Genomic DNA, 19014 nt, shown 5'->3' on the forward strand with positions numbered 1-19014 from the left:
ATACTGTGGAACAAAGTTAAGAATGACTGCTAAAAATGTTTTTTTCTGGAAAAATCAACGACTTTTCATATTCTGTATTTTTAAGTGCCATGAACTCATTTAAAACTGTGACTTAAATAAAAATCATTACTGTAAGCTCAGCCCACGTGCTTGCTCTTAATAGTATCCATGGTTGCAGTGATGCAAATTTGCCTACCTACATCAAACCAATGTGCCCACATAAGGAGGAAAAAATACTGTATTAATCAGTGTTCTTTGCACTAGATTTGAGCAAGGTAAACCAGTTAGAACCTTTGAAGACAGGAGAGAAATTAGTTTAAGGACTTGTTCACCTATTGCGACTAAATCTGAATTCTGAATTAAGCAAAACAAATATCAAAGATCAAATTACAAAAGACTCCTCTAATCCACTAGAAAATTCATCTCACTGGCAATTCTTCTCTTCCCTAGACAGAAATAAAGAGTAACCATGATTTGGTTCAAATATACCTTCACTCAAGGTAGACAAAGGGGAAGCATTTAACATTTTTACTAATACTATCATGCATTACATTAAAGCTGATTTCAAAATTGCCTTACTTAGATGCATTGATTTTTCTTGAGATTTGAGTTACAGGTTTATGCACAAAACCAAGGAATGTACTTTTCACTAGATTGCAACTTCTGAGTAATTAGATACACACAGGTACACAGGGAAGCAAACAGTTCTTTTCTAAGCCCCACTTTAAATAAACAGCTTCAGTTGAAGCCACAAGGTACTACAGCAGCATTTAGTTAAATGAGGCCAACACTACACAAGAAGCAGGCAGGAAGGATGGAGTGCTGATAACTCCAGGTGGAAATTCAGCATCAGTCTAACCCCATGTGAGTCTGTGCTGTGCAGAGATGATCTCTCCCTCTCCTGTGCAACATTGCTGTGAGCAGTTTTACTTTCTTAGCACCCACAGAGCAAGGCTAATCATACTGAAAAAACCTCTCTTTTTTTCATGGAATTTTTCTGTTAGCTTAATTTTCCATATAAATTGTTTTTCTGCTCTTAGACAAGTAGATATGTGAAGGTGAATAAATGCACAAAATAAAACTAAAGTTAAGCAATTAGTTATAAAAATGACAGCTCTGCCTCTGCCTTTTTTAAAGTAAGTGCAAGAAAATTAAGGTACATATCAATATAACTGAACTGGAGCAATCAAGATCCAATTCCAATCGCACTGTACAAAAGAGAATAATCTAAAATAAATAAAGCTGAAATGTCACAAATTAATATCACTAAAACATTATTTTAAAGGGTGTATTTAACTTCCAAAAGAACTGTGACAGTTCAGACATCAGAAAGCCTCCTTTGCCAGTGACAGACAAGATAATTTCATTCATTCCAGTCAGTCTTTGCTTTCTTGGTCAAAAAACCCAGAAAGCATCTTTTCTTTGATAAAAGCTATAATTAAATCCACTCAATATTCTCAAAGATGTTCAATTTTATTCTACTTCTTGAGAAGGAGAAGCTTGTACAAGCAAATTTTATGGTTTCAAATTATCCAGAAGAATGCTACCTGTTAAATCAGTTTGTCAAAAAAAAAATTAAACTAGCAACTATCTCAACATCCAGGGAAACGGGAGCAATAGAGAACAATTTTATTACTTGAAGGAAAATAAAAAGCCTCCAAAAAAACAAACCCACAAAGTTAATGTTTCACAATCACAGTACTAACATATTATGTTTATGCATCGGATTTTATCTTTAGCAGTTACAAGTGGACTGCATTAAAAACAAACTTACATAAAACTTTATCCTAGCACAGAAGTAATGACACTAAGTTATCTGAGTGTCTTCATCTCAAAGCAGCAAAATGTCAAAATAATAAAGCATCTTGAAATATATCTATCCCTAACATGACTTGCCAGATTCATCATCTTCTCTTTGATGATTATTTTAAACATGTCCTGATAAAGGTTATGTAAAACATCATTTGGAATTTCTTATTCTGGAATAAAAAGCAAACTACACATTTAGCACATTTAAAGAAAGTGAATTTTTACAAAGGAGTGCCTTACTGCAGAATGAGGAGAAGAAATATCATTCTACTATACTTTTCAATATGTGCATAATTAGCTCTTCAAAGCATTAACATCTATGATTGTTCTTAGCAACAACTATGGAATTTATTTTGATGATCTGTGCAGTTTAAAGTTTAAAAAAGACCAACACTAGAAAATCATCAATGCGTTTTCATTACAGGTAGTAAAATCTGGAAGAAAGATTTAACAAAAACTTCCAAGATTGCAGGCATTAATCAAAAGCTTTATCGTCTTACCTTTGTTGTTACAATGCATAAGCAATCCATCGTTTCAGCATAGCAGGTATATTTCCAAACATTTAAAAGGTTTATTTTCAGTCACAGCTAAACACCATCTCAATAGAATGAGAAAAAGCACACTTATTTAATAGTCAAAACAGTTGAGTGAGTGCCAGGTTTCCCTTTGGATTCATTCAGAGGTAGAAACACCGTGGAGAAAAAAGCAGCAGGCTAAAATACAAATGCTTTAAGTTTCTTGAAAAATTCTTAACCTATTTTGGTTATCTATTTCTGAAAAACTTAAATGTATCCTTGCAAATATTCTACAAAAGATGTCAAATCCTGTTCCATACCAGTTAAGTACCTCTTCGTATTCTATTTCATATACTCCTCTGTCAGGATTACCTAACACATGAGCATCACAGGGAATCATTTGATGAAATGCAATACAAAATTATTTTACAGCAAAAAAAATCTCAATTCAGCTTTTCTTAGCTGGCTACAATTTCTAAAATGAAGCGTTTGTTCAAAAATAGTTTCGGTTGCAAACAAGTATTTCTCCTCTAACGTCATTTCAGCATTTGCAGACTGCAAAAATAACTGATTTCCTAAGCAGTAATGAATGGAATATTCCATGTAGATCAGGGAGAGAAGAAAGTGGCAAGGAAAGAGTAATGCATATTGCAAGAGAAATGCTATTTTGAGCCTTGAATTAACCTAGAATTTCATTTCCTTTTGTAAGGCTGTAATGCAGTGACAAGGCATAGTTTGAATGCACAGGCATTGTCTTCTCAGCCTAATTAGCACGGCTGGGAAGAGTCTAACACTTGGGCACAAACAAGCTCCTGTGTTACTCTGATAACCTGACAGGTCCATACGTTGGTAAGAAACTTAGAGCATTCATTTCCCTCAAGAGGCATCAAAAGCAGCTCACAAACTCAGTTCCCACTATCTTGTCCTATTAGGTCCCCCACTACCACCTTTGCTGCAAACACAATGAAGTATATGGAAAAAATTACATTAGTAATTTCAAGCCATTAAATCTTATCTGAATCATTTTGCTTTTATCACAAGATGTACAACTGACTGACTGCATTTTGCATCAAAACAACTCTAGAACATGCTATGTATCGAGAGCACTCCCTTAAAACTTCCTGCAAATTTGCTCCCAGTTCTTCCATGTATACTGGGAGAAGCAGTGGGGTGTGGGGGGCTACTAGAGGGGGGGAAGAGGGTGACCTGGTATATAAGGAAACTAATCTTTCCAAAATCACACATTTTATTTTGTGGGCAGGTGATATCTTCACAGGACAAACTTGAATGGAATTTTAAGATAAATCTTACACCATTCAACCACTAAGACGATTTTTAACTTGTATGTCCAAGTCAAGCCAGAGATATTTTTCATTTTTACACTGTCTGTAAAATCTGTGAAGAACTTCTGCTGTCACCACCTAGATGAAGTTCTCACTGCTACAAAGCATCAGTGGGAAAAATATGCATCTTTCAGACTGCTGAAACTGGCTGAACTCAGACAGCAGGCTAAAAGTTCTAACTTCAAAAAATCAAAAAAGAGCAAGTTAAGCTGATCAAACATTCCTGTGTGAGAAAAGGGAGAGAGGGATTACTTGCACAGCTGAATGCACACAAGGTATCTCACAAAGAAAATCTTGAATTTCCCAAGTATTCTTTTGGGAAGACTATAACGTTCAGAGAAATTAACTAATTTCAAGTATCCAAAAAGTTAAGGAAAACTAAGGAAATGCATTTTTAGGTAATTTGGCTCATGTCCAGTGTCTAGGCCAGAAACATGTTCAGTGACTAACACAAGACATGCAGTCAGTCCAAATGTACATTTCTTGCACAAACAGCTCTAGGATCCCCAATAGTACATGGAAACCTGGCTTGTCCCTCATTCTCAATCCATGAAGGGCAAAGATTAACAACCCTGCTCATCACTGAAATTTCTCTCAGCCACCTTGGTAGAAGATTGAGCTTCTGCAGATTAATCCTGGCTACAATTAGCTTACATTGAGAATCCATCACTTCTATTCTCAGTTTTTTATTCTCTTGCCTTCTTTGGGACGCTTTTAGAACAAAGGATCATTAACACATCATTTTTCTCCTCTCCCACTTGCCACCACCCTTCCAACAAGACCCAAGAGGCATTAGTCTGTCATAGCAAGCACATGACTTCCTTCAAGTTGCCGATGCAGATGAGGAGATGTAGAAGAGACCTATCTAGAGAGGTGAGGAAAAGGCATTTCTTTGCTGAGGATTTGTGGATCAGGCTGCTCATCATGAACAAGCACCCTAAACACTTCAAAGCAGACAGAAAGTCATCTCCTAACAAGTGTGCTTGAAATGTAGTAAGGCATGCACTGCACAAACCGGAGCAGGATGCACAACCAAGGTACATTAGAGCCCTTCACCAAGCACTGCACCACCACGATGGATTAAAAATCCTCCTGGTAACTGTACATGGTTCTCTCAAGACCTATCTTCAGCTAACAACGTCCACACACAGGGGAAAAAATTCCATAACAGTAGACCAAAAGATTTTGTGGCAAACACCAATAAACGTTTTCATAAATACAGAGTACAGAGAGATAAGCACTCAAAGATAAGAGCACTATGCCTAAAAAAAGTATTTCTTGGCCCAAAAGCAGTTTCTGCAGCCTTTTTACTGCAAATACTATACATAGAAGAAATAAACATTAAAAAAATATTGACCAAGACTCAAACATTTAGGAGGTTTAGCCTTTTCATAAGAAAAAATAATACAGCTTTTTGAAAACAAATCATAAAACTCCTTGAATGAGCAGGTACACACTAAATTTTGGAGATCAGAAGAAAGTTTTTCAAATGAGATATAGGTAAAAAACCTAGAAGTAAAACTACAGTAATTAAATAATTTAATAAAATAATTAAGAACTTTCCTTTAAATTGTATTATGAGAAGGAACACAAAAATATTAAAGATCATACCGAAACTTGAATCATAATCATGAAAGGCATGAAAAGTCATCCTTTCATGCACTGAAGAGTAAGACAGAGTGAAACATAGTGCTGTTAGTCATTAAAACAACTATTATTCTACTGAATTTGTGAGAAACATTGTGATTTCTTCAATGTCATTCATTCTTATTAAATCTTTCTGTCCTGTCAGCTTGAAGTGATCTCAGTAACAACCAGTAAAAACTGTTCTATACAGCTTGGCCAGAAGGAAAAAAATCCATTTCCATTCACCACTACTCATGGCATGAATATTAAAAAACAAAGGATGATTCTCATGTGAGAAACACAAAGGTTTTTCTTTCCTTGAATTACTAATGAATTCTTTCAGGTTATGTTTGGCAGTCACTTTCTGTACCTTCACAGGCTTATTCTTTTTCCAGTGTGGCAGATCCTATCTACAAAGCCACCGGATAACTGAGTAAAGGAAAATTCATGCACAGAAACTATGCACAGAAATAAATCATGCAAATGAAAACAGTGCTTTGGAAAATACTGATTTTGCAGATAAATAATTTCTTTACCTATCCACAAATCTAAAAGTGCGTGTGGTTATTTAAATGCTAATTTGCTCTTGGATTCTATGAGAAAAGCCACACAACACAGAGCTGTCACAGGTGTAACCAGAGCAGCAGGCTCAGCTCAGCCTCGCAAGGGAATGTCAAATGCCCAACCTCAGCATATCTGAGGAGACATATCAAAGACTCAGTACAAGCACTATCATATCTGCAAGCATTTTCTCAGCTACTTTAGTAAAGAAAGCACTTAAAGTGCAAGGTATCATTGTTTATATAGCTACCTTTGAATCTGGCTGCAAGATGTAATTATTACAAGTTTATAAAAAACAATTACTTTTTTTTATTATTATTGCTTGTGTATACATCCTGAACTGAGCATCCGGATTTTGTTTATTTGCTTTTGAATTACTTTGACCAGAAGCCTTCCCCTGGAAGACTTTTTCAGCTTTGGTTCAAGACTTACATTCTTTTCCCTGTACAAATAGTCTGGATTTCAACTAGTGAAGGCAAAATACATAGCAAGCCAAATACCATTTCCTCACTGTAAAGTTAACACTGAGAAAGCAATGAAGCTCCTGAGTAACCCAGGACTATACCAATAGTATACCAATACCAATGTGAAATTAAACAAGCACATCATGTGTGCAGAGAAGGAGCTGATAGAAATAACGGGCAATACACACATACAGATACAGGCATAACAGACCAGTACAACAACAAGGAGCACAACAATCAGACACAGCATATCATCAAGGTAACCAGTACTGAATCTTTATAAATACTAAGGCAGAGAAGGTATTTGAACATAGTACAGTAGGCCAGGGATCTTCACCAAAATAACTTGTTCATGCAACAGGTAAGGATGACTTTGTAAAATGAAGGTGAAGATATTGGAGTTAAAATTCAGAAACAGAAAAACAGAACTAGAGCACCCTGCACTTTAATAATGCACTCTACATATGCAAGTATCTCCTTACAAGACTTCCACTAAGATCCTGATTAACTGTTTGATGTACCATTCCATTCTGAATACAAACTGCTACTGATTAAACACAGATTTTTTTCATTGCACTAGGAACCAGGATCCAAAATTCTTTCCTCCAGACTACATCAGCGTATCTTATTAAGAAGTTATACAAAACTGTCCCAATTTAAAAAAGGTTAAGAAGACATTACTGGCTGCTTTGTAAACAAAGACAATTCCCATATTGTATGGGAAAACAAGGCTAGTTTAACTTTATCCCTTTTCAAAATATTCACATTGACAGAAACTGAGCTAAGCTAACACAAGGCTGCAGCAACCTTAACAGCAAAGGAGGCGAGCAGGAGCTGCAGTAACAGAAACACATCCAGTAGGAACATGAAACTATTATTCCCCTTTGCTTGGCATTTCCAGCAAGGCATCTGGAACACTGCATTCCATTTTGGGGCCCCAATACAGGGATTTTGATAATGTGGAGCAAGTTCTGCAGAGGGCAATTAAGATGGTGAAAGGGTTTTCAGAAGCCTTGACCCTTAAAGAGAAGATGAGGGCACAGGGCTTGTTCAAGCTGGGAAAAAGAGTTCAGAACCTAAAATCAGGCCCCCAGTACCTACAGTGGGGTTAGCCAAAAGACAAAGCTAAGTCCACGTTGCATGATGGAAAAACCCTAGAAACTACAAATAGATTGAAACAGAAATTTCCATCAAAAATAGGGTGAAGCTTTTTCACCATGAGGTTAGTCAAGCATTGGAACAGATTGACCAGAAAAGTTTTGCATTTCCAAACTTCTTGAGATTTTCAAGATTTAAGTGGTCAAAACTCTTCACAATGTAATTGACTTCATAGGTGATACTGAGCTATTTTATAATTGCAAGATGTTAAGCAAGTTTCCTTTCCACTCTGCCTTGGCATCAAATTTTAGCTGAAATTGCAGATGTATCAGCTGTTTCCTTACTTCCTCTATTGCTTTCTTTGTATGAAAAAGGAATTTGGCAAAAGGCCCTAGAGAGCTAGCCAGTCTCTGCATGCCAGATATTAAACACATGGGCACATGCAGCTAGATGGGAAAACCACAGATCAGACCAAAGTCCTTCAGACACCCTTACCCACTAAATACAAAGGTGTCCTCATCCCACTGTAAGAGACTCCAGATTGAGTTTCATGTCCTAAAGCAAAAATTTCCTTTGAGACATTGTTCAGTGAGGGTTTTTTCAACATCTAAAATCAAATTATTGTGGCTACTTTTAAACTTGAGCTAAACAGCAAACATCTTAACTTGTCTGATTTGAAACAATTAAAGTATTAAAACAAATCCTAAGGATTTAAAGATTAAAAAAAACAATGTCACAAGGACTATTTCCTTAGCAATATATTACTCAGTTAGGTCAGAGATTTCTTCCAGTGATTCGAGTTTCACCTGGTGTTTGTCAAACACGAAGTGTCCCACCTACAGATGGCAGCACAGATCACAGCACACGGCTCCGAGGCCGCTCCCTGCGCACTCGCTCTGCTCTCACACTGCGCCCAGATCTTGTTCCACAATTTGTTCGCTTTGCCAGGCACTCTTGAGCTCAGTATTTAATGTACACAAGGAAAGGGATGAACCATTCGTCCTTTTCAGACTGCATACATTTGTTTTTTTAAACTAGTTCCTAGTACCGAAAGGATTAACATTCCTTTCCTGCTTTATCACTGTCTTGAATGACTTCTTTTTTTAGTGGTTTTTCCCCCATCATTTCGTACTGGAGATTGAAACAAACAGAACTGTTCAATAATGTTCCAGGAAATATAGAGCATGGAAAAGAAAACATTGCTGTGAGCAGGAAAACTTGCAATCTGTAGCTCTGACTTTTTCTAATACACAGCCTATGGGGATTTCAAACTCCAGTCTTTGGATTCAGGAGCAGGAAGGAAAAAACAGAAGTAGGTTACGTGCCATGAGAAGTCCTCAGGCAACCTAAGCCTGTATACCACTACACTATGTATATACACAAGCACACATTGCTAAAAAGTCATTCCCAAAGTCAGCTGTGTCGAAAGTTCTTGTAATTCAATCCTTAATCTCTTTAGGGGAGCATTATATTCCCACTCTCAAGCAACTCTCACTATACCATGAAAGCGTCAGCTGAAAGAATATTCATTTGGCCCACAGGAATTGTAGCAAAAACATATCAGCAAGCTAAAAGAAACAGAGTTAAAATACATTACTTCAAAGGCTAACAATGTCCAAGCAAGAAAAAACCACTCCATTCCTATCACCTGTGGACTCACCAGCCTGGCAAGACACAAAATAAAGTTAAAATAATCTCAAAGTGCATACAGCATGCTAATTTGCTTGTGTCTGGTTAATGAACTAACACTGATCTGGACAGCAGCCTTGAAAGTCTGAAAAGAGAGAATTTTTTTTTAAAAAGCTAGCTATGAACAAAATCAGACATACTAAAACCAAGTCTCCCCCAGTCTCTACTAAATTCCAGCAAGCAAAACAAATCACTTGATTAAAAACATGCTGTACTGGAATTATTATGCCCTTCGGTTTATTAAAACCAAATATAAAATAAATTTTTAAAATATCCTAAGTAGCTAAAGAAAGCATTACTGAACCAAAATGCATTAAGCATTAAAACAAATTTTCACATACTATACATGGCAAGTATGTGGAATATAAACTCTGAATACACGAGAATTTCTCCTTGTAATTTTTATTATATATTGAAATATTGAGGGAAAATTATTGCCTAGCAGGTATATAAGGAAAGAAAAAAAAAAGTCACCAAAGAAGAATTAAGGTTGATAAAAACGTACAAGATTACATGTTTATGTAACAATTTTCATATATATTTGAAAGCTAAACTAAGATATTCAGATACACTAGGAAAATGAAAACAACACCAAAATACCATTTTTCAAATTTGTTCAGCTCTTAACCTAACATGGAAACACTATTCTAACCAATGAATTACAAGGCAACATTTACTGTAAGTGACAGAGACTGGGAGAAAAGCTTGCTTTCTGTTTCACATGAACTGGGATCAACAGCAATATATGCAGCTATATTTTTAAATACTGGAAGTAAATCTAAAACCTGACCTTCATATACTGAAGGTCAAACAACTGTGATTTTCACATGATACTCAAGACAAAAAATATGAAGACGACAGGTAGCTTTGTCATAAATGTTCAAATCCAGGCCACTTGGAAAAATAACCAAGTAATCCAGGCCATATCAGGTTCTGTTAGGTAACCCTAGCATGGCTCCCAGACTGTACTGGAGAAGCAAACAGGGCAGCTGAGAACAGACACTCATCTCTGGTGAGCTTTCCCAAACCAGGCAATTCTTCCTTTCAATGCATTGGTGACCTTGCCATGATAATGCGCCCATTCTCATCGGTGCAGTGTCAAGGACAAGGCCTTGGACTCCTGGCAGTTCAATCCCACAAGAGAAAAAATAAAGATACAACTTTGTAATTACGTTACCCCTTCATCTATAACATGGAAAGATACAAGGACAATGCTACACTTGTATAGGGCTCGAAACAGTTTCTGCAGGGGGCTGGGAGTGAATAATCACAAAGCCTGGATTTAACATCCACACTATTCACACTTCAGACATCCATTTCTCCTATAGGAAAAGCACAAAATGTCCTAGAGTGGCAACATCACAAGACAAATCTCATAGCAGCAAATATGTGCTTCAAGAATTTGGAGAATATTTTCTAGTAACAAAACGGTTTAGTAGGGACACAAATCCTCAATTCCATTACACTGTTCCTGGGTGCACTACAGGGATGAAAAAAACCCCAAAACATTTAAGCCCTTTAAGACCTTTATGCTGCCTCGAAAGACCTTCAATAAGGGAGACTGGCTATGTACTATGTACTATGTACTGGTGCTAAGAAAAATATTTAAAATGCTTTTGTAAGTCTGTTTCTATAGTGTAATTCTAGCATGTCTTGTATAAGAGCAAAATGTTATCTTTTTCACATTCTATACAAGAAACTTCTCTTTCCCAATTAAGTGTTCAACTCTTTCAGTCAGCACCAAACTTTCCCAATCCTTACTTCTTTCCAGGCTTTACATCCTTCATGTCAATCTCTTCTAAGCACTGAAATTAAACATCTTTTTCACCCCATGGTACCTCAAATTTGACAATATCTCCAGCAAAGCCTTATACAGACCAAGAAGAACAGAAGAGTTTTATACCACACTTATGTCAATAACATGTTCTTTTCATCTATTAACGTGCTACGGTTGACTCACCTTAAGATTCAAAAATTACCCAGACCTTTTCTAAGAAACCAATTGTTTTGGAATCAAATGCAATGACTCTCAATTTGCCTCATTAAGTTCTCTGCACATGCAGACATAAAATACATTAGAACCAGCTTATTTCAAAACACCTCAGTAGACAAAATAAACCTTGCCTCTCCTTGCCTACCCTCCTGTCTTCAGCTCCTTTTGCTCCTGTTTCTAGGAGATGCCATTCCCACCACAGCTGCAGAAGGGGACGTTCTACAGCTCTAAGCCCCAGATTTAGGTGATGGCACACAGGCAAAGATCACAATGGCCTTTTCCATGCTATTTCTCATTCACCATAGCATTACCCCATTTCCTCCAAACAGGACAATTCATTGAAGTGACTGTGATGACAGTGGCTTTCCCTATGCAATTTCAGATAATAGATTCCACAGAGACATTCAATTTAAATTTTAATAATAATCTTGTGTTACCAAGATTCACAAAAAATCAAAGAAAATAACCTATTCCCACATTGCAGGTTCAACTAGAATTTTAATTCCTCAGTGTTCAATTACCTACAAACCTGAAAAATGCAAAATGCCTAGGCTGCTCAGTTTTTTCATGTAAAGATATTTTAATAGCTGTTCTTTGCAATATATAACTCATGCCCCTGACTTGGCTGACCTTTTATCTACTGGCCATTTCTTATTTTCCAAAAGAATACAAGTTTTGGATTTGATCTACAGTTTCCTTTAAAGCATTCTTGATGTACTTCAAACTAGCTTCAATACGATAGATTTGAAAAAAGCTAGAATGAGCACAAGCATTTTTTTTTTAACTGTACAAACTCATTAGCACATCACACACTTATGATGTGCAGCTGTAAGAACCTCCTTACACAGTCCCAAGAGCCCCTGATAAAGGTTCACTCTTTAAGGCATCCCAGGCACTTTTGCTGAGCAGTACAAGCTCCCGAGCTTCCCTACAGGCTGCAGCACCAGTCCCTGGGCTGATCTCTCCCAGTGCTTCTCCTGAGCTCTACAATCATTTCATGAAAATGGATCAGCAAAGCACTGCCTTCAGTTACTGAGAAATTCCCACACTTTCTCCAGTGCTCTCAGTTTCCAGGGCACACTTCAAACTAGGTTCACCTCTTTGGGGACAAATAATAGCTCTGATGTGAAAATATTCAAGGAACATTTTAAGTTTAAACTGAGCAGGGAGATTTTGTTTTAGTGAAAAATGTACATCAGTGTTCATTTTCCTGATCAGTTTTCACACCACTCACTAGTGACAACTAGCTGCATATAGTTTTCAAAAACAAGCCCTTCCACAGCATACATACAGAAGTAACAGAGAATTTCTTATGATCAGACTGAAAAGATTACTAATCAGAAAGACATAGCCTCAGATTTCCCAAATAATTAATGAAGTAAAGACTCAAGAGTCACAAGTATGGATGAGTATAAGCATACTAAACCTGTCAGTGAGGTTCCAAAATCAAAGCATAAATCCAGTTTAATGGTCACTTAATGGCACATTTGACAAACGAGTTTATAAATTTTTGACTAAGCAAAATGCATACATGTTATTAAATGTTTCAATAATTAAATCCCCTATGAATATTGATCTTAATAATGTACATTTTCTTTGAAAATTAATATTTTATAAAATGAAGGAAACTTAGAGAACAATGTTGAACTAATAGTCTCAACAAGAAAAATACAACAGATCTCTATATCATACCTCTACACTGGGGCTAAGGCTGCTTGGCAATGTTTCTGATGTCACTGTTGTGCTTGGAAGGCTGGAGAAGTCCCAGGTATTCACAGGCTGTATTGGTTCAGATGGCTGCGAGTGATCAATGCATTTTGGATTGTCCAATAAGGTCACTTCATAAAATTCTTGAATATCTAAACATGTAAAAAAATTGCAGTTAGGCTTGATAGGTACTCTAACATTCTGATTTTAACTACATCTTCCTCCTGCAAAACAAATGAGATATGGCTTCATCTGTCATGGGTGAATTCATAGGGACACCACAATCACATGAACGTCCCCCACTGCACACAAAACTCTCTCTCTGTGCCCCCACTCCCTCTGGGCTTCTGCCACCAACCCCAGGAGCACAAGCTGCAGCAGCAACAGCAGGAGCAGCTGAAACAACTGCAGTGGAATAGTGGAGGTGTTTCTGTGTGGAAGGGTGTCTATGTTTCAAGTTCTGGTATACATAATTACAACGAATGGAGCCCTCGGTTAGCTGAAATCTACTGTTCAAGGGCAATATTAGAATGTCCATTTGTACATGTTTCAATTAAATGGCCACAGAAATAGAAGTATACTTAGATGAAATCAGCAAGAAGGAGCAAGAAGCTGCAAGAAGTTAGGAAAGGGAAAATTGATTAGGATAGTTCATCATCTGTTTTTTCAGTCTAAGTACCAGAAATAGGATGAAATTTAACAGTATAAATTACCAGTCATAGTTTATACAGTTTTTCTATAACCCTGAAGACTCCGCTGGAAATTTCTGGGAAACAAAAATTTTCCTGTATTGCATTATTTATTGATATTCTACTCACTCCATGAAACATCAATAAAAATAACACAATATAAAGAAGCACCAAAGGTGTTCCTATGAAGTATAAGTGTACCAAACTTGCTACCACAACTGCAATCTCATTCCTAAACACACACATTTTAATGAAAAAAAAAATTAGAAAAGGCATAGGCTAAAGGAAGGGCAAACAAATTAAGAAGTCATCCTGTAAAGCTTTTAGTCTCTTATTCAAAGTAAAAATCTGCTAAACAGATTTGCAAACTCTTGATTTGTAATCACATCAACTTCATAGAGGAAAAACATACAAGCACATTAAGCCAAAGGTAACAGGACCCAACCACTAGTGAGGAACCTAAGCTGCAGTTTTGTAGCTTTCCAGCAACAGCCCAGAATCAGTAACGGGGGCACAATAACCAATTCCTTTATAGAGCCACCCCACAAAAGAAATACCACACCTAAAAGTTGCAACTACTGTTGCGGGCATTCCAGTCTTATGTGTTCTTATAGACATTGCACTTCTGCTCTCTACCAATTCAGAAAACTGAAATTCTCAAATTCCATTTGTATCTTTCCTCTGAGCAAGAGTCAAATTCCTACCAACAGCTTACATTAATTTTTAAAGTTATACTTGCTCTTAGAGCTGCTGATTGGAAGAAATAGCAGTGAGGGTTGCAGAAGACGTTAAGTGACCTAGATATACAGGAGCAAAGCAGCCTAAGAGATACAAATTGCCTTTAAATCTATCTTTCACATTAGCTCCCTCAGTTGCAAATTTGTCTTGTAGCTGCATTAACATCAATACATCAATCAAGCACTCGCAGTAAAGATTTTTTTTCCCCGGCAGAGAGTACTTTGTGTATTAAAATAGGCAGTGGTGTATGTTGATTCCATAGCTGCAATCCACAGCAGCCAAGCCAGGAAGATCGCTACATTATTTATGGGAAGGGGTTATTTGTGCAACTGTTTTGCAACAGAAATCTAGGACACTGATTTTCAATTCTGCTACTATTCTTTTAAGTCCCTGCCAGTGGAGGTAGCCATTTATTCCTCCTGCAGAACTCTCATTTCAAAAAGCACAGCAATTCCCATACCTCACCTCCACTTCTCCATAGAGGACACCAGAATAGAATCACTACTGAAAGATGGCAAGACATACATGCACCACTTAATGAGGGGATTAGTTTCTGTTTATCCTGGATTTGCTCCAAATCCACAAAGTTTCTAGAAACTTGGTGTCTATATGATAATATCTACCTTCTAAAAAAAAAGTTTCCATTTTCACTATTCAGAATGCAAACATTAAGTATGTACAAGTATAGGCAAGCTACCTATGAACCCTGAACGCATTAGGTCCACAAGAATAAAAGTTGACAATTACACTTTTCTAAAGCCAGAAACCTAGATCACACTACATTAAACATAAAAACTCCTTCTTCTTGTCTACAGCTATGCATCAGCTCACAAAAATATTTCAACACATCAACACATTTGAACCTGTACTGAACACATGTCAATGATGTGAGGATGCATTAGCATATGAAAAGTTTTAACATTTTTCTAATTATTATAAATAGCAGGTAGTAAAATACTAAGTTTTAGTTGTATTTATGGTCAGATTCCCTCTTCAAGCTAGGATGTGCTATTTTTATATTACAACATTTTTCTCACATATTAATTTTAAGAGAGATTCCTTATTCCTTCCTTAAACTAAGTTACAGAAAACTGATTCAAACCAGGTTTCACACAACACTAAAAGAAAATACAGATGAGGAACATTTAGAAACTGAAGGGGAACATTAAAAGAACAGCTGAAACTTGAAAAATAGGAGCACAGAGTTTTAGGAATCCAAAGTGACAAAAAGTGATGAATGGTAGGCAACAGAGAAAACCATGCTGGAATTTGGTCTGCTTACAAGTAAAACCACATTAATTAGGCAAATCAGAAATACATTTGACAGCACAAAGAATAAAAGTCTATACAAAGCAAGTGACAGACCCCCAGTTCTGCAAGGGAGGACTCTTATGAAAAAGAAAATTATATTTCTTAGCCTTTTAGAAGTGTCAAAAGCTAAGGAATGGTGACAAAGTAGGTGTTTTACTCTAAAAGAAATTTGCTGGTGTGTTGTTCACCCTCTTCTCATATTCTCCACTCATCTTAGTTTTGTTCTTTGAACAGGCTTGTTCACCAGCAACATGATATGCCAGAAGCTAAAATCTGCTCACTTTTAAAGCAAACAAGGGTTATCTGCCAAACACAAACTGAAACTTAAATCCACTTGACAAGGGAGATCCAGCTTCACTAAAAACCACAACACAGTAATTAAAAGAACAGCAGAACTGCAGAAGCAGATCCTTTTCTAAAGTATATTTGAGGGCACTTCAAGATACTACATAATTTCTGTCTAAAGAATCTGCCTCCAAGGACAAGGATTCTAACCAGCAAAATGACACCATTCTTCAAGCAATTTCTTCCCTGCTCCTTAGAAATCAAACATAAGGCCTCTGCTTATCATTTGTACAGGTATGTGCAGTGCCTGCTACTTTTTGCTATATATTCAGTGGGGAGTACTTGTAATGAGGATAACTTAAGATCAGTGCATGTTCTAAAAAATCTCATTGTGTTCACTAATGCATGAACCTCTGGATAACTGCAACTTTGCAAGGGAAAGATGGGACACCTAAAACAGCATTTTCTTAAGGGAATGGTGTAACCCTATATACAAGGTGTTGGCATTGCTGATAACAGGCCATGGGCCTTGCAGTAAGTGAATAACCAGGCCTCTGCACTTGTCCTGGCCTGCCCAGAGCTTTGTTTTAGCCTGTCCAACCCTACCACCAACTATCTAAAAACAGGTGACTCATCTAACTTGCATGGCTTTTATTTAGCTTCAGACAACTGTGTGAGTTAATGCCTATTTCTATAAATATTTTTATATATAACACACATCAATAAATACTTGCTACATATATTCCATAAATAGTATACACAAATATATGTGAAATCATTCAGTGTTACATCACACAATTGTTCAAAGCTAATTCAAACCTGTACATAAATATAAGTACATGCACACACACAAACTGAATGTACAAATTTACATTTGTGTGTGTACCAGCTAACACATACCAATAAAAACTGGTTATTCTGTAGGGAATGGATTACCTATGACCCCAGAACAAAAAGCTGCACAGAAGAGCAGAGGCACAGCATGACAAGAGAGGCCTTGAAAACGAAAATACGGGATCGTATCAGAGGCCTTAAGTCTACAAACAACTCAGCAACTGCTGATTACTAGTTAAAGGAAGCCAACCTTGAGAAAAAAAGTTCAGGGTGTAACAGTAAAAAGAACATCCAGCATATATACAATACATGGTATATACAAGAAATTCAAATGCAACTGCAAAGCAGAGAATAAAGGGTGAAACATAGAATATATCAACAAAAAACAATAACCTCAACAAAATGTAACAGTGTGGAAAAAGAAGCAGTCAACACTGCACACCTCCATGGGAAAGATTCCCTTTACTCAGTCTCCCAACTCCCTGTTCTTTTCTGACCATCTTTTAATATGTTCTGCTTTTCAAACAAGCATCAAGCAACTCCAGGTAAATTTTTTATATGACTTTGGTTTCAGACTTCTGATGCTGAACTTTTGTATTATGGAATAGAGGGAACCAATTAGATTTCATTGCCATTTACTATTTACCTGAAACAAGGTTGTAGTTGAGGTGAGTGTCTGTCTCAAAGTAAAGTCACAGGACAAGACAAAATGACCTCAAGTGGTGTCAGCGAAGTTTTAGTTTGGAAATGATGAAAAATTTCTTCTCTGAAAGGGTTGTCGAGCATTGGAACAGCTGTCCAGGAGAATGGTTGAGTCCCAAGGAGTGTTTAAAAGACTTGTAGGTGTGGTGCCTAGGGCTATAGTTTAATGGTGGACTTGACAGTGCTGTGTTAACAAGTGGACTCAATGATCATAAAGGTCCTTTACACCTTAAATGATTCTGTGGTTTATTCTTTTTTAAATTGAAAGCATTCCTCTAATGATCACAGTAACCTACTGGTTTTGAGCTTTGCATTTTTACACTTTATGCATCTTGACCATTTGTGGGTTGTAGATGGTTTTTCTTAAATAAATGCCAGGAAATTCCACACAAGCTTAGCATTTCATGAACTTAAACAGTAACACATTTACTACAACACTGCTTTGGACACTGTCCATGTAAACCAGTGAACTGTTGTCCTTACATCAGCACTACACAAAGGTATAAACTGCTACCATAATATATGTGAATTTAACAATCCCATTTGTGTATGCTGTATTAATTGTATCCCCATCTGAAGGTTTTCAGTTTTAATGTAGTTAACAGCTTTGCAGACGAGCAAGAATTAATTTAGGAAGCTTATGTTTCTTTTCTGTTTGTTCATTTTTTTGTAAAATCTAAATTCATGTTTTGCATTCTAAAATGCAAAGGGGGAGGGTTTACCAGCTGGCAATTCTAATGCTGTCTAATGCAGCCCAAGAGACTGTTCACCACCTTTGCCCCAAAGTTCATGGTCAGCTTTTTGTCACCAGGACCCCCACATCCCTTCTTGCAGCACTGCTTTCCACCTGGCTGACACACAGTATGTATTGGTACACAGGATTGCTCCTCCCCAGGTGCTGGACTCTGCATTTCTACTTGTTGAACTCCAAGAGGTTCCTGTCAGCCCATTTCCTCAGCTTGTCAAGGTCCTTTCTCCATGGCAGCATGGCCAGGATTTACATGCTTCAGCTACTTAGTCCTGCACTCAACAGGTGTTCCTTTTCTGATAGATCTTCAACAGCAGAGCAAACCAATTTCAGCCAAAGCCAGCAAAAACGAGAGAACTTTGCATCACAATACAGACTTTACCACACAAAGCTTTTCAACCCCAGCTTTCTTCAGGAGAACCTCTCAGAGCCAGCACCCTCCCTGTTGCAGATGTGCAAGCAACCAAGGAGCTCATGAACTGCATCAGAAATTGGCCTATTTCAGTTTAGTCCATGTAAGTAATTCCTTTGTCATCTCTTATTGGTCTGCCCCTTCTCAGACATTTGTTCATCTAAATGGAGCACATGCAAATGCCTGGTTTTGTCTATGATGTTACCTATATTTGAAAAAACAAGTTTAAGAATTTGACTACCTGTGTGTTGTCCAGGAAAAGGTGCCATCCCATTATAAATTAAGTACTTCTCTAAATCAAGGAGGGGAGGGAAAGACAGCTTTATTTCTTAGGGCTTCCTGCCAAAGCACCCAAAGCACTTTAATACTTAAGTCTTAAAACTACTAGAAAGAAAACAAAGGTCAATATCCTATTTCAGTTCAGAGCAATTAGAGATAAATGGTATCTGCCAAATTCTTAACAGCCCAACATAATGAACGTATAGACAAA

General features: G+C 37.0%; 1 protein-coding gene across 10 annotated transcripts in view; it reads right to left on the minus strand.

The window, feature by feature from the left end:
- The window catches only part of DLG1 (discs large MAGUK scaffold protein 1), a 145707-nt gene that overhangs the window by 117225 nt on the left and 9468 nt on the right, over positions 1-19014 (minus strand). For all 10 annotated transcript variants that reach the window (XM_063408668.1, XM_063408660.1, XM_063408664.1 and 7 more), the window contains exon 3: positions 12791-12957. In XM_063408668.1, the coding sequence (XP_063264738.1) occupies positions 12791-12957 (167 nt within the window). The remainder of the gene's footprint in view (positions 1-12790; positions 12958-19014) is intronic.

This window comes from Prinia subflava, chromosome 11 (assembly GCF_021018805.1).
Source record: "Prinia subflava isolate CZ2003 ecotype Zambia chromosome 11, Cam_Psub_1.2, whole genome shotgun sequence".
NCBI classification, from domain to species: domain Eukaryota; kingdom Metazoa; phylum Chordata; class Aves; order Passeriformes; family Cisticolidae; genus Prinia; species Prinia subflava.